The sequence below is a fragment of the Taudactylus pleione genome, unplaced genomic scaffold (genome assembly GCF_031769625.1).
Source record: "Taudactylus pleione unplaced genomic scaffold, aTauple2 ptg000471l, whole genome shotgun sequence".
Classification (NCBI taxonomy): domain Eukaryota; kingdom Metazoa; phylum Chordata; class Amphibia; order Anura; family Myobatrachidae; genus Taudactylus; species Taudactylus pleione.
Genome location: NW_028284873.1, coordinates 4,751,532 through 4,767,285, shown reverse-complemented (window position 1 = coordinate 4,767,285; position 15,754 = coordinate 4,751,532). Strand labels below are relative to the sequence as shown.

The following is a 15,754-nucleotide window of genomic DNA, read 5'->3' as shown; positions in this document are numbered from 1 at the left end:
CACAGTTGTTTTCCGTGGTCTTCCGGGTCTTTTGGTGTTGCTGAGCTCTCCGGTGCATTCTTTCTTTTTAAGAATGTTCCAAACAGTTGATTTGGCCACACCTAATGTTTTTGCTATCTCTCTGATGGGTTTGTTTTGATTTTTCAGCCTAATAATGGCTTGCTTCACTGATAGTGACAGCTCTTTGGATCTCATATTGACAGTTGACAGCAACTGATTCCAAATGCAAATGTCACACCTAGAATCAACTCCAGACCTTTTACCTGCTTAATTGATAATGAAATAACAAGGGAATAGCCCACACCTGTCTATGAAATAGCTTTTGAGTTGATAGTCCCATTACTTTTGGCCCCTTAAAAAGTGGGAGGCACATATTGAAACTGTTGTAATTCCTACACCGTTCACCCGATTTGGATGTAATTACCCTCAAATTAAATCTGCAGTTAAAGCACATCTTGTTTGTTTCATTTCAAAGCCATTGTGGTGGTGAATAGAGGCCAAAATCAGAAAATTCTGTCAATGTCCCAATATTTATGGACCTGACTGTATATGTATATATAGATATGTATATATATACTGTATATGCCCACTGCAATGGTACCCCTTATGCAGTGCCCCAGTAGTAATAATGCCCCCTGTAGAAATGCCCCTGGTAACAATGCCCCCTGGTAATAATTCCCCTAAAAGTAATGACCCCTGTAGTAGTGCCCCCAGTAGTAATGCCCCCTGCAGTGCCCCCAGTAGTAATGCCCCTTGAAGTGCCCCCAGTAGTAAGGCCCCTGTAGTGCCCCCATATGATGCACCCAGTAGTAAGGGCCCCTGTAGTGCCCCCAGTTATAATGCCCTTGTAGTGCCCCCAGTAGTAATGTTCCCTGCAGTGCCCCAGTAGTAATGCCCCTTGAAGTACCCCCAGTAGTAAGGGCCCCTGTAGTGCTCCCAGTTGTAGTGCCCCCAGTAGTAAGGCCCCTGTAGTGCCCCCAATAGTAAGGCCCCTGTAGTGCCCCCATATGATGCCCACAGTAGTAAGGCCCCTGTAATGCCCCCTTTAGTGCTCCCATATGCTGCCCCCAGTAGTAAGCACCCCCCGCACACACACATACACACCAAAAAAAAAACAATACTTACCTTAAACCCCGCTCCAGTGCTGGCGCCGGGGGGGAGAGAGAAGGAGCCAGGCGCCCGCTGGTAACACACTCTCAGCGGGCACCCAGCAAATGGAGGGTGCAGGGGTGCGAACGCTGGGCCAATGGGCCCTTTAAGCTGCCAGGCCCCTTAGCAACCGCACCCACTGCACCCTCCGTAGTTACACCACTGGGCAGCGGCAGGCGGGGGGGGGGCTCGCGCGGGTGGGGGCAGCATCAGAGCCGTCGGATGCCCCTGGTCATTCCTGTCGCCCCTAGGCAATGGCTTATAATGCCTATGCCTAGGGCCGGCTCTTCACAGCCTGGAGGTAATTTTCTACAATATTTTTACAAATTTTGTGCCTTAAACTACATTGAACCATCAGAAAGCAAAGGTTTCACTATTTCAGTCGTGCTAAAAAAAATGCAGTTTATTGTAATATTTGGATATGGGAGCCTCTACCTGTATAAGGGAACCTTTGTGTTTATGAATGCTAGAGATGAGCGGTTCGGATTCTGTGGAATCCGAACCGCTCCGAACATTGGGGATCCCTGTTCGAGGCTGAGCCGCAGCCTCCTGATGTCGGATTCTCGCGAGAGAATCCAACGTCAGGGCTCCTCTAGTGTAGGGCAGACTGCTGTGATAGCGGTCTGCCCTACACAGATCAAACACACAGCCGCCAGCGGCAGCTGTGTGTTTGTAATAGCAGCCAATGAGAGTCACACAGACTCTCATTGGCTGCTGCACGGAGGGAGCCGGTTGGAGCTCACTCATGAGCTCCGTCTTCCGGCTCCCTCCACGCGTTGTACAGCAGAGCAGAGCGGACGGCGGCGGGAGCGGGGATTCAGGTAAGTTGTTTTTTTTTTTTTGTAATGTGTGTGTGTGTGTAAGGGGGCATTACTGGGGGCATACTACTACTGGGGGCCTGCTAAGGGGGGGGGCATACTACTACTGGGGGCCTGCTAAGGGGGGGCATACTACTACAGGGGGCCTGCTAAGGGGGGGTCATACTACTACAGGGGGCCTGCTAAGGGGGGGCATACTACTACTGGGAGCCTGCTAATGGGGGCACTACTACTACTGGGGGCCTGCTAATGGGGGGCATACTACTACTGGGGGCCTGCTAAGGGGGGCATACTACTACTGGGGGCCTGCTAATGGGGGGGCAAACTACTACTGGGGGCCTGGTAATAGGGGGCATACTACTACTGGGGGCCTGCTAAGGGGGGGCATACTACTACCTGAGGCATGCTAATGGGGGGGCATACTACTACTGGGGGCCTGCTAATGGGGGGCACTACTACTGGGGGCCTGCTAAGGGGGGGCATACTACTACTGGGGGCCTGCTAAGGGGGGCATACTACTACTGGGGGCCTGCTAAGGGGGGTGCATACCACTACCGGGGGCCTGCTAATGGGGGGCATACCACTACTGGGGACATGTTAATGGGGGCACTACTACTGGGGGCATGTTAATGGGGCCACTACTACTGGGGGCATGTTAATGGGGTCACTACTACTTGGGGGCATACTACTGGGGGGCAAACTACTTGGGGCATGCTAATGGGGGCACTACTAATGGGGGCCTGCTACTGGGGGCCTGCCAATGGGGGCACTGCTACTGGGGGGCATACTACTGGGGCATGCTAATGGGGGGCATAGTACTACTGGGGGCCTGCTAAGGGGGGGCATACTACTAATGGGGGCCTGCTAAGGGGGGCATACTACTACTACTACTGGGGGCCTGCTAAGGGGGGGACATACTACTACTTGGAGCCTGCTAATGGGGGGCATACTACTTCTGGGGGCCTGCTAAGGGGGGGCATACTACTGCTGGGGGCCTGCTAAGGGGGGGCATACTACTACTGGGGGCCTGCTAAGGGGGGCATACTACTACTGGGGGCCTGCTAATGGGGGGGCAAACTACTACTGGGGTCCTGGTAATGGGGGGCATACTACTACTGGGGGCCTGCTAATGGGGGGGCATACTACTACTGGGGGCCTGCTAATGGGGGGGCAAACTACTACTGGGGGCCTGCTAATGGGGGGGCACTACTACTGGGGGCCTGCTAAGGGGGGCATACTACTACCTGAGGCATGCTAATGGGGGGGCATACTACTACTGGGGGCCTGCTAATGGGGGGCACTACTACTGGGGGCCTGCTAAGGGGGGGCATACTACTACTGGGGGCCTGCTAAGGGGGGCATACTACTACTGGGGGCCTGCTAAGGGGGGTGCATACCACTACCGGGGGCCTGCTAATGGGGGGCATACCACTACTGGGGACATGTTAATGGGGGCACTACTACTGGGGGCATGTTAATGGGGCCACTACTACTGGGGGCATGTTAATGGGGTCACTACTACTGGGGGGCATACTACTGGGGGGCATACTACTGGGGGGCACTACTAATGGGGGCCTGCTAATGGGGGCACTGCTACTGGGGGCCTGCCAATGGGGGGGCTTACTACTACTGGGTGCCTGCTAATGGGGGGGCACTACTAATGGGGGCCTGCTAAGGGGGGGCATACTACTACTGGGGGCCTGCTAATGGGGGGGCTTACTACTACTGGGTGCCTGCTAATGGGGGGGCACTACTAATGGGGGCCTGCTAAGGGGGGGCATACTACTACTGGGGGCCTGCTAAGGGGGGCATACTACTACTGGGGGCCTGCTAAGGGGGGGCATACTACTACTGGGGCCCTGCTAAGGGAGGGCATACTACTACTGGGGGCCTGCTAAGGGGGGGCATACTACTACTGGGGGCCTGCTAATGAGGGGCATACCACTACTGGGGGCATGTTAATGGGGGCACTACTACTGGGGGCATGTTAATGGGGGCACTAGTACTGGAGGGCATACTACTGGGGGGCATACTACTGAGGGGCATACTACTTGGGGCATGCTAATGGGGGCACTACTACTGAGGGCCTGCTAATGGGGGCACTGCTACTGGGGGGCATACTACTGGGGCATGCTAATGGGGGGCATACTACTACTGGGGGCACTGCATAGGGGGCCCTACTACTAAGGGGACTGCATAAGGGGCACCACTACTGGGGCCATTGTATAAGGGACACCACTGCTGGGGGAATTGTATAAGTGGCTCTACTACTGTGGGCATTGTATAAGGGGCATTACTACTCTGGGCTTTGTGTATAAGGGTCACTACTGTGGGCATTGTGTAAAAGGGGCACTACTGTGTGTCGTAACATAAATAAGAGACACTACTTTATGGTGTAATGTGAATCAGGGGCACTATGTGATGGAATGTGAATAAAATTGTGCACTGTGACTCCTTGGGCCGTAGCCCACTATGTAAACAAGTACTGTGATTCTGCTGGCCTTACCCCACTGGGTGGGTGCACTACTTTTCATTTCTGCCACTGCTGTGTGGCAATGTGTCATAGATGTGCTTTAAATTGTGGTGTCTGTGCCGCTGCTTTGTCGCTTAGTAACCAGTCAGCTCACTGCAACCTTTGGCCAATAATGTTGAAAACAATGTTATAAGCTGTGAGGTGGTCTAAATTGACTATAAAAGACTGGAAATTAATGTTATTGAGGATAATGATACTCTAAGAAGAAAAAAAGGACCAATTTTTGTGATTTTAGCTTTTTTTGTCAATTTTTGTAAACAAAATCAAAACCTAAATCCAAATCCAAAGCCAGTCACCGCAGTTTGGCAAATCCAAATCCGAAGCCGGACGACGAATTAGAACCAAATCCGGCAAAAATGGTCCGGCGCACATCCCTAATTAATGCCAGTATGGGGGAACATCTGAGCATTAGAATCCTCCATCTCTGTACTTCTTACCTCTTTATGTTAACATAGGGTTTTATTGTCTGGTGATCACCTACTATAACTACTATAAGCAGTGCTATGTTTCAGCAGGAACTCAGGGCTCGATTCAGACCCACTCGCTAGATGCGTTCACATGCACCCAGCGCATGCAGATTCGGCACACACCCAGCAAGACAGTCGATCGCACAGCAAGGCATAAGCCCACTTGTACACGTCATCTCCAGGAAGTGTATGCAACCATCGGTACCATCGGACCCATACGCAGCACTTGTGGTTGACCATACCCTTATTGATACCCCTTACTCGCTATACCCAATTGTTGCTCTTTTGCGTAAAGTCGCTAAAGAAATAATTGCTTTCCAATCCAATTGTGGTTCCAAAGCACAAAAATGTATATTGTTCAATAAAAGAAAGTTACACGCTTTGATCTAACACAATTAGCGCAAAAGACAATTACATAAAAGGTACAAGCCTATACATACGCTTGCGCACTCGTCCCAGTATACAGTCGTCAATCCAGGAGCCTGTGGTCATCTAAGAAGAATGGCTGTACACTAGAATCAGCAGGCAGGTTATATACCTTACAGAGTTCAGCTCTAACAAAGAAACTAGTTGACAGATTTCTATTGGTTCTTGCTCCTGGACATTCTGGTACGATGCAGGTCATAGGTCAGTGTCACTAGGGGTATGTCCCAGTTCCTCAGAAGTTGCTTTGTGTGGTTTTCCCGCTGAAGAACTGGTTTAAACTAGCTAAAGACACTACATACAGAGGTATACACTCTAACCACTAATTCCCAATAATTCATAACTTGCGGACGCATGATGCGATCTCCTTGCCGATAGAACCGGAGATCTGCGAATAATCAGGGATTTAGAATGGTACCAAACATGACATGTCTACTATGTTTCTGTACCTTAAATATCATATACATTACATTTCACAACATAAGCATTTGCTAATAAAACCTCTAATTTTAAGCTTAATTGTGAGGCAACCTTTTTATAAGTGCGTGCATGTGTGAGTGTGAAAATATTGTGTACTTTCGCTAGTATGCGTTGTGCGTATATGTATTTTGTGCTTATCTGTAGGCTTTGATGTACAGCGCAAATGTGCGTTGTGCGTTTTGTATATTTTATATGTATTATCTAAAGTGCGTATACGTTTTGATTCCAACAATATGCAGTAGCAAAAACAGAGTCACGATGCTAATAACCAAGTATAGCGTCGTACACAATGGTATCGTGCTGACGATGCAAAATGGCGTAGTCAGATATTAAAATAAAGATTTGGTCTCAGCCAATCAACCGGCTTCGACACCCTACCACAAGCACTGCGAGCACTTCAGTGTAAAATTCAGCCAAGTGACGTGTACTATGATGCTGCCTCTTAATTATGTATGCCTCTGAAACGGCGTTAAGATGCTCGGGCACGCCTGTGTTCGGACCTCCACTCCCCTGTTTCTAGTGCCCAGCCCCTGTCACCACCCACAAACGGATTCTGCTGTCACTCATGCGCGGCGAGCAAACTCTTCTGGTTCGTGCACTGCGCTGCATACGCATGCGCAGAATGCAAACACCGGCAGCCTGCGCGCGAACGCTTCCTAGCGAGTGGGTCTGAATCAGGCCTTCAGTTCCTGAACCTCTCATTAACTATGACATAATATCCTGGGCCAAAATTTATGTTTCATTAGATAAATTTTATTTTACAGGCCTTTTAGAGCACCTTCTTTTCTAACTACTATATATATCATAAACATATATCATATATCATATATATATATATATATATATATATATTGTTTTTCTATAGCTCCACCCATAGTTCCTGAACGTATTTTTCCAGAAAAATAGCCCTGACTATAAGGGCACATTAATTTACAGAAATTACTACCCTCTTTCAAACAAAGGTATCCTTGAATGAGTAGGTGCCCACAACATGCGACAGAGGGGACTTTCAAATAGGAGATCTCCTGAGTTAATTGAAGCCAGAATGGACGAGATCTTCTCCCATCCCTGCACTGGACTTCATGTTTATTTCTGTAGTGCAGGAGTGTTCTCTGGTGACCCCATGTGATCCTCAGAAAATAACTACTCAATGTATTCCCTCTTTCAAATGAGGGCAACCCTGAGTCTGTGGGTGTCAGGAGGGGGGAGATAAACCACTTCTAATGATCTCTCCCCTATTTCATGGATTGTCTTAAAAGGGTGGGGACTAATTATGAATCAAATCTTTGAGAGCGATAAAGTGCAGAAGTTGAACATAGCAGCAAACCAGCTTCTAACATTTATCTAGCACAGTCTATGAAACGACAGTTAAAGGCTGATTGGTTTCTATGGGCAACATCTCCACATTATCTCTCTCAAAGGTTTGATACATCTCCCCTACAATCAAGTCCCTGGCGTGATGATAATGACAAGCCACGCCACTTCCCATGTTTGAGTGACAACTATATGGGGGGAATTTATGGTAAGTTCTCTTACTTCAACCCCTGCTTCACTAATGATGACTCCATGTCATCCTTAGCAGCAAAGCGGTTAAATAATTAAGAGACACTTAATGGAGAGAATGTACCAGCTTCTGATTTAGTCAAAACTGCAGTTGTATGGTGATTTTCTATTGAGTTGCAAACCGCCACATGCAATAGAGGATAATTCAGCAATAAACCCCCAGAAAACCACCATTTTAAAATGCTACTAATTAGCCTCTGTTGCCGGGGGTCTTAAAAGCAAGTTGCAACCTTTATTTATATTTTCTGAGACAATTTCTTGGGTGGTACCACTATCTTTTTTTTTACTTATTCTTATTTATATAATAAGGTCACATGCAAATGTTTTCATAAGGGTGCACAATTTACATTAATATTGCCCTGGTAATTTAATACATTTAGTTATATTTTATTTATATTTTCTTAAAAAATGTATTATGGGGTACCACTTTTTTGTAGCATTCTGAAATTATTTAATTGATTTCTTCTTGTTTCTTTAACTTTTTGTAAGAATTTAATATCAGACCACAAAAAAGATGCCCTTATTCAGTGGTGCCCCCAAAGACTCTGCCCGCACTGCCAGCTCCTCCTCAGTGACCGGGAGCCGAGCGCTGCACATTAACATCACAGTGCGGCTCCCGGTCACTGAGGAGGAGCCCACATATTGGTGTCACCCCATTGGATGGTAACACCCGGTGCGCTCTGCACCCCCCACTAGTGACGCACTAGCCTTACTGTATGCTCTTGAGTACCACCACAAAAAAGCACCATGATTATCCCACAGGAGAGACAGCTGTTGAACCATCATGGGATGCTAATTATCATATTATTATCATAATCATTCTCCGTCTGCATTCACTATAAACCATCACTGCAAATAACGTAATAAAAAGTACTAGCACACTGAAATTGGTCTTGAGTGTTATTAAAATGTTATATACAGTATATATATTTTTTTTTTCTGAATTGGGTATCACAATGCTATGGTCTCTTTCTCTGTTATAGAAACAAGCAAATGACCTTGTAAATACTCTGATGAAGTGCACACCTCATTACATCCGTTGTATCAAACCAAATGAGACAAAAAGGTCTAAAGACTGGGAAGAGAGCAGGTCAGGAAAGAACAAGGTTTGGGGAGGCACTGATGTCTGTTTCTTCTAATTGGAAAATAATTTCATTTGAAATGTTAGTATCAATCCTCTATGCATTCCAGAGTCAAACATCAAGTGGAGTATCTGGGCCTGAAGGAGAACATCCGTGTACGTCGGGCTGGCTTTGCCTATCGAAGGGTGTTCAATAAATTCTTACAAAGGTAGGAAACACAAGTCACATTCAAGTAGTCAAGTGCAGGAAGCCTGTCGTGAAAACGGGCACTATTGCATGCATCAAAGGCACATGTGTGCCCAAATAAGGGGCATGGTCACTCAAAAAGCTGGCGTGTCCTTAAGACATGTCCTCTTTTCGTCACTGTAGGGGCGTGCCCAGCACTCATGGAGATGCTGGGCAGCCCCAAAGCTCACCCTGCAGAGTGAAAATAAGCAGTGCGCATGAGCAGCATCTATTCACCCGATGGTGACTGTTTTACAGTCACTTTTCCCAGCCGCGGGACACTGTGGCCCACGCAGTGGCTTATCTATAATGGGTGCAGTCATGTGCGGGGCACATGGGCCCCCGGGTCCAGGGGGACCCCGCACCGCACACACCGCACCCATATTTTTTTTAAACTTACCTGTCTGAGGTCTCGCGTCGGGTGTCACTGCTGCTCAGAACACCGGAAAAATGGCCGCCGCTGCCATTTTCCGGTGTTCTGCGCATGCTCAGTAGACTCCGGGCACACTCTAGTGCCCGGAGTATACTAATGCTCCGGTGGCTGGCCAGCCACGTCGGTCGGTTGCCAGCCACCAGGGAGAGAGGAGGTGGCCCCGCATGAGGAGTGCACACGGCCCCCTCCTCTCTTAAAATGCCCCTGGTCCCACGGGGGGGGGGGAGATGGCAACCGGCACACCGGGGAGGCTGTTTCAAGAGGGTACCGCCATAAGGGTAAGGCGCATTTTACAGTTTTTTTAAATTGGGCAGGGCGTGGCATCTTACCAGGGCTGACCCGAGCCTAATATTTTTGGTAAGCGCTGGGGACTGAATTGTGGCCCGGCGGTGGCTAATCACAGCGCCCTCTGCTAGCTGGTGCTCTATGCACGAGCGTAATCGGCGTTACGGGGCGGCCAGCCCTGCTTCTTACTAAAACAGCCTAGCGGGAACACTACACCTATTAACAGTAATAATATAATATAGAGGCTACTACTTTTTATATTATATATATTTTTTTCTATGTTGTCAGATATGCCATCCTCACACAGGAAACTTGGCCTAAATGGAGAGGGGATGAGCGGCAAGGAGTACAGCATCTCTTGAGATCAGTAAATATGGATGCTGATCAGTACCAAATGGGAAAATCCAAGGTGTTTGTGAAGAATCCAGAATCGGTATGTATTAAATATACCCTCCATCACTGTGTCAGTCTGTGGTGAGAAGGACACTGTGTTGTTTGCATAAAACAGTATTATGGGTTTTGCATTTTAATGTCTCTCAGCTATAATAAGATTGCTAGAATAAATCAGGTGATAAGGGAACGGAAATAGGATTATCTCACAGGAGATAGTTGGTATATACAAAATTAAGGATGATATTTGATCCAAAACAGACAAAACAGTAGCCACCACTCAAATATGCTCAGATAGAGGTGCACCCAAGTGCAAATATAATATGCAGACAAGGGAACAGAAAAGTACTCTAACATGAGTGGCATACTCTAATAAAGAGATAATTAAAACATACTAATTATACAGTATATCATGTTACATTAAAAAATGAAATAGGCAATAGCAATTTATAAAACATATATAAAATAAATAAACTGTATTTCACAAGTACATGTATGAAATAATTAGGGATGTGCGCCGACCCCCGTGTTTTGGTTTTGTTTTCGGTTTTGGATCTGTATCTCCTTCGTGTTTTGGATCTAGATCTGGTTTTGCAAAACCACCCTTGCGTGTTTTGGTTTTGGATCTTTTTAAAAAAAATTATAAAAACAGGTAAAACCACATAATTTGGGCCTGTTTTTGTTCCTACAGTATTATTAATCTTAATAACATTTATTCCCAGTCATTTGCAGTCAATTTTGACCATCTCACAGCTCACACTATTGATTTTTTCATCTAGGTTAGGCCTAGGGCCAAAATGTTGCATCCAGCTAGCTGGCTGACTAAACTAAGCGACAGCAGTGGGCGGCACGAACATGTGGCCATTTTTAAAAAATGAAAGGGGCATACAGTAGATGCTGAGGGCCTGATTCAGAGCCGCTCGTAAGCGGCTGCTCGTTCGCTCTGAGCGATATTCGCACAATTGCGCATGCGTATGGGTCGTAATGCGCATGCGCCAACCAGTCAGTGCGATCGGAAATCGAGCACTCGCCAAATAGCGAGTGCCTGCTAATTTGAGTGACAGACTGAGGCGTTTGTGGGTGGTAACAGGGGAAGGTGCTTGAAAACGGGGTGTGGAGATCCGAACGCAGGCGTGCCAAATGGTCAAAACGGGCGTTTTAAGGGTGTGCATAATTAACAAAGCAGCGTCATCGACCACGTCACTTGGTTGTCTCTTAGTCTGAACTGCTCGCATGATTGCGGTAGGAAAATCCTACCACAAGCACTGCGAGCAGTTCAGACGCCTTTCAATGTACTCGATTAATCAAATAAATAGTGGAGATGACGTAGGATGCGAGGGAGCACTAGGTTGCTGTTTGAATAAGTGCAGCTAATGCACACGCCAAAAAAAATACACTTTTTATTATATAGATTTTTTTTTGCCCACAACTTGGGGCACGGAGCACCTCTGACCGAGGCAGCAATGATTGACGACACAGGCAGCACTAGGTTGCTGTCTGAAAAAGTGCAGCTAACGCACACGGACAAAAAAAACACTTTTTATTATATAGAATTATTTTTTTTGCCCACAACTTGGGCCCCGGAGCACCTCTGACGAGGCAGCAATGATTGACGACACAGGTTGCTGTCTGAATAAGTGCGGCTAACGCACACACAAAAAAAAATACACTTTTTATTATATACATTTTTTTTTTCCCCACAACTTGGGGCCCAGAGCGTCCTTGACCGAGGCAGCAGTGATTGACGACACAGGCAGCACTAGGTTGCTGTCTGAATAAATGTGGCTTACGCACACAAGGAAAAACAATACACTTTTTATTATATAGATTTTTTTTGCCCACAACTTGGGGCCCGAAGCACCCCTGACCGAGGCAGCAGCGATTGACGACACAGGCAGCACTAGGTTGCTGTCTGAATAAGTGCGGCTAACGCACACACAAAAAAAATACACTTTTTATTATATAGATTTTTTTTTTTTTTTCCCACAACTTGGGGCCCAGAGCGTCCTTGACCGAGGCAGCAGTGATTGACGACACAGGCAGCACTAGGTTGCTGTCTGAATAAGTGCGGCTAACGCACAAGCACTCACAAAAAAAAATACACTTTTTATTATATAGATTTTTTTTTTTTTGTCCACAGCTTGGGGCTCGAAGCACACGTGACCGAGGCAGCAGCGATTGACGAAACAGGCAGCACTAGGTTGCTATCTGAATAAATGTGGCTTACGCACACACGGAAAAACAATACACTTTTTATTATATAGATTTTTTTTTTTGCCCACAACTTGGGGCCCGAAGCACCCCTGACCGAGGCAGCAGCGATTGATGACACAGGCAGCACTAGGTTGCTGTCTGAATAAATGCGGCTATGGCACACACGGAAAAACAATACACTTTTTATTATATAGATTTTTTTTGCCCACAACTTGGGGCCCGGAGCACCCTTGACCGAGGCAGCAGCGATTGATGACACAGGCAGCACGCTACCAGCCCAGATGGACACAGCACAGCAGCCCAGATGGACACAGCAGACAGCACCTGCCCAGATGAACACAGCAGACAGCACCTGCCCAGATGGACACAGCAGACAGCACAAGCCCAGATGGACACAGTAGGTAGCACCAGCCCAGATGGACACAGTAGGTAGCACCAGCCCAGATGGACACAGCAGGCAGCACCAGCCCAGATGGACACAGTAGGCAGCACCAGCCCAGATGGACATAGCAGGCAGCACCAGCCCAGATGAACACAGCAGGTGGCACCAGCCCAGATGGACACAGTAGGCACCACCAGCCCAGAAGGACACAGCAGACAGCACAAGCCCAGATGGACACAGCAGACAGCACCAGCCGTACACTACCCATCCTCCCTGTTCAACTCCACAGCCGGAGTGAAATGGCGCCGACGTGGGCTCCTCCTTATAAAGCAGAGACGAAAGCTTGCGAGCCACGAGATTTCGTCTCTGAGGTTTTGCCTCGGTTTGAGATCTGGGGCCCGGCGGGGGAACCGAACGCATGTTCTCTATGTTCAGGTGGGTTCGGATCACATAGTTTGGGCCTGTTTTTGTTCCTACAGTATTATTAACCTTAATAACAATCATTTTCAGGCATTTCCATGCATTTTTAACCACCTCACAGCTCACAATATTTTCATTACTTTTAACCAGTGTAGGCCAAAGGCTGCAGCGAGATGCCTGGCTAAAGTAAATGCGGCATAACCGCACGGCAGTTTAAAAAAATATAGGACATTTCTGAAACATTGCCACACAGCAGTGGCAGACAGGATGGCAGTTTAATAAACTATAATAATGTCTGTAGGCAATGCCCCAAATTGTGCAAAATGCAAAGATGAAATTTTCCTTGGGCCCTCCCATCCACTTTTATGTTGAATATTATAAAGGACATGCACAGTTTAATAAACCAAGCACTTTAGCGACAAGGACTGACACTTTTGTTACTGAAGTGATTGGTTTGTTTGGGCCCCCACAAAACAAAGGACTGCATCCAATTATTAATGAGGAGGTTATGGATGAGGGTATTATGCAGTGGAGATTGCATGTGCTGGTCCAAACTGCTAGTAGCTGATACTGGACTGCTTGTTATTAATTTACAAATTATTATAATTTTGTCAAATAAATTGCATGAACTCTCAGCAAATGACGTATCAGATGGCTAACGTCCCTACCTATACTAACTTTGACTTCACAAATGGTGCAGATGCCTTCACAACTATTGTCAGGATTTGGGTTAAAATAATTCCATACCCAAGATGTGGCTTTTCTGATGTTATGCCCAGGCATAACAATAGCTTTCTTTTTTATCACGAGCAAGAACTGCTGCCACTGGTGGTTGATTTTCAAAAACAACATCCTCATCATCAACATCCTCGTTAGCATAAGATAGGACAAAAAATATCCCCATCATCCTCCTTTTGCACTTCCTCCACACTATCATCCTCAATTTGTATTATTTCACAATCTAATACTAGCACAGCCATCTTGGCGTCAGTGATCCGCTGTGCAACTGGGTGACAGCTGTCATACTTGCTTCCTCTATCAAAGGATTGTTTAACAGTCAATTGTTTTTTTAAACTACTACTAGTAGTAGTATTCTTCTTGGTCCCTTTCTGGGATGAATATCCACCTCCAGCAGCAGCAGCAGGCCTAGTGCTCAATGATACTTTTGAGGAATTCTGGATAAGGGAAGAGTCACCTAGCCTTATCCTGTATGCAGAACTACATCCGATCATTAGTGAAGATATTGATGATGAAGGTGTTGGCGGTGGAGATTGCAGGTGCTGGGATCTAGTTGAGGGAAGGGAGCAAACTGATGCTGGACTGTCTGTACTTGCTGAAAATCATGTAACAGGGAGGAGGATCCTAGATGGTCCCTACCTCTCCTTACTGTGGCTTTGCAAATGCTACAGATGGCTTGACAATTGTTGTCCAGATTTGGGTAGAAATAATTCCACACATAAGAGGATAATTTTTTTGTCTAATGTATAGGCATGACATTGGGCTTTTTCTTATCATGGGCAACAACTGTTTCCACTGGTGCCTGTTTTACACAACCACCATCCTCATCAACAACAACCTCATAATAAACATCATCAACATCCTTATTAGGCCCAGCATCAGCTACACAAATTCCACCTCATCCTGGTACACTTCCACAACAGCATCCTAAATTTCTATGTCAGCATGTTGAATTGTGCTGCTCATCCCCACATTTGCAGAGGGTGCACAAATGGTGGAAGGAGTACAGTATTGGAAAGGTCAGGCTCACACATGGCACCCATGAACACACTTAGACCCTCCTAAGGGATTTGTGACAGTTCTGAGCACACAGTTGGTTCCTGTGCTTTAAAGATTTTTATTTTTTTGATACTTCTACAGGAAGAAGGGCTCATGTTATTATAAGAGGCAGAACCACTTGTCATAAATAAAAGCCAAGACCATAGCCTTTCCTTGCCACTTCGTGTGGTGAATTTGCATATTGCCAATTTTCTGTCTTTCTGCAGCTAACTTTCCCTTTGATGTTTTTTTCTTTACCACTGTAAAATATTGGTTCTTTGATTTTAGATGCCCTGACTTAAGCCCTGTATGCCCTTGGGCATTGGCTTTAGTAGATGACGTTGATGGACTAGTATCATCATGACTGGTGGCGGCAGCCACAGCACTAGTATGTGGTTCCAGCTCTACTCTCAACTGATCATTTTCCATATCAACAAAAATGAACAAATTGGGGTACAGCACACACCACAATTTGTCCAAAATGTATTTATTTTTTTTACTTTAACTTTTATTAAACTTTGTTCACAAATGACACTGCAGAGTCACACCACTTATGTGAATGCACTGGGGTATGAGCTACAGCGTCACATTACTTTTATGAATATTACACTGCAGTTTGACATATAGTCTCACAATACTTGTATGAATATCATACTGCGGTGCAGCCGACAGCGTCACAATACTTGTTTTAATATTACACTGTGGTATGACCTACAGCGTCACAGTATGTGTATGAATATTACACTGCGGTATGACCTATAGCATCACAATACATGTACATGCCCCTGGATGGACACAGTAGTCCCAAGCGTGAGGAGGGGTAAAGGTTGTTATTTTTTAGAATGGGTGAGACAAGAGTGATTTTGAAGGGGGAGGGGAAGATGCCATTGGAAAAGGATAGATTGAAGAGGTGAGCATGGTGGGAAGAGGGAGTGGGGGAGAGAGAACAAAGAAGGTGAGAGGGGATGGGATCCAGGGAACAATTAGAGGGGGGAGAGGATAAAATAAGGGAATGGACTTCATCTCCTGTGGTGGGGCAGAAGCAGCACAAGGGTTGGTGGCTAGAGATGAGAGACTTGAAGAAAGATTGCTTGGCAAGGGAGAGGGCAGGGCT

At 46.5% G+C, this 15,754-nt stretch overlaps 1 protein-coding gene across 1 annotated transcript in view; it reads left to right on the top strand.

Moving 5' to 3' along the window:
* Positions 1–15,754, top strand: part of MYO1F (myosin IF) — a 312,887-nt gene that overhangs the window by 220,010 nt on the left and 77,123 nt on the right. Inside the window, exons 17-19 of the mRNA XM_088448915.1 lie at positions 8,417–8,523; positions 8,625–8,723; positions 9,747–9,891. Of these exons, the coding sequence (XP_088305041.1) occupies positions 8,417–8,523; positions 8,625–8,723; positions 9,747–9,891 (351 nt within the window). The remainder of the gene's footprint in view (positions 1–8,416; positions 8,524–8,624; positions 8,724–9,746; positions 9,892–15,754) is intronic.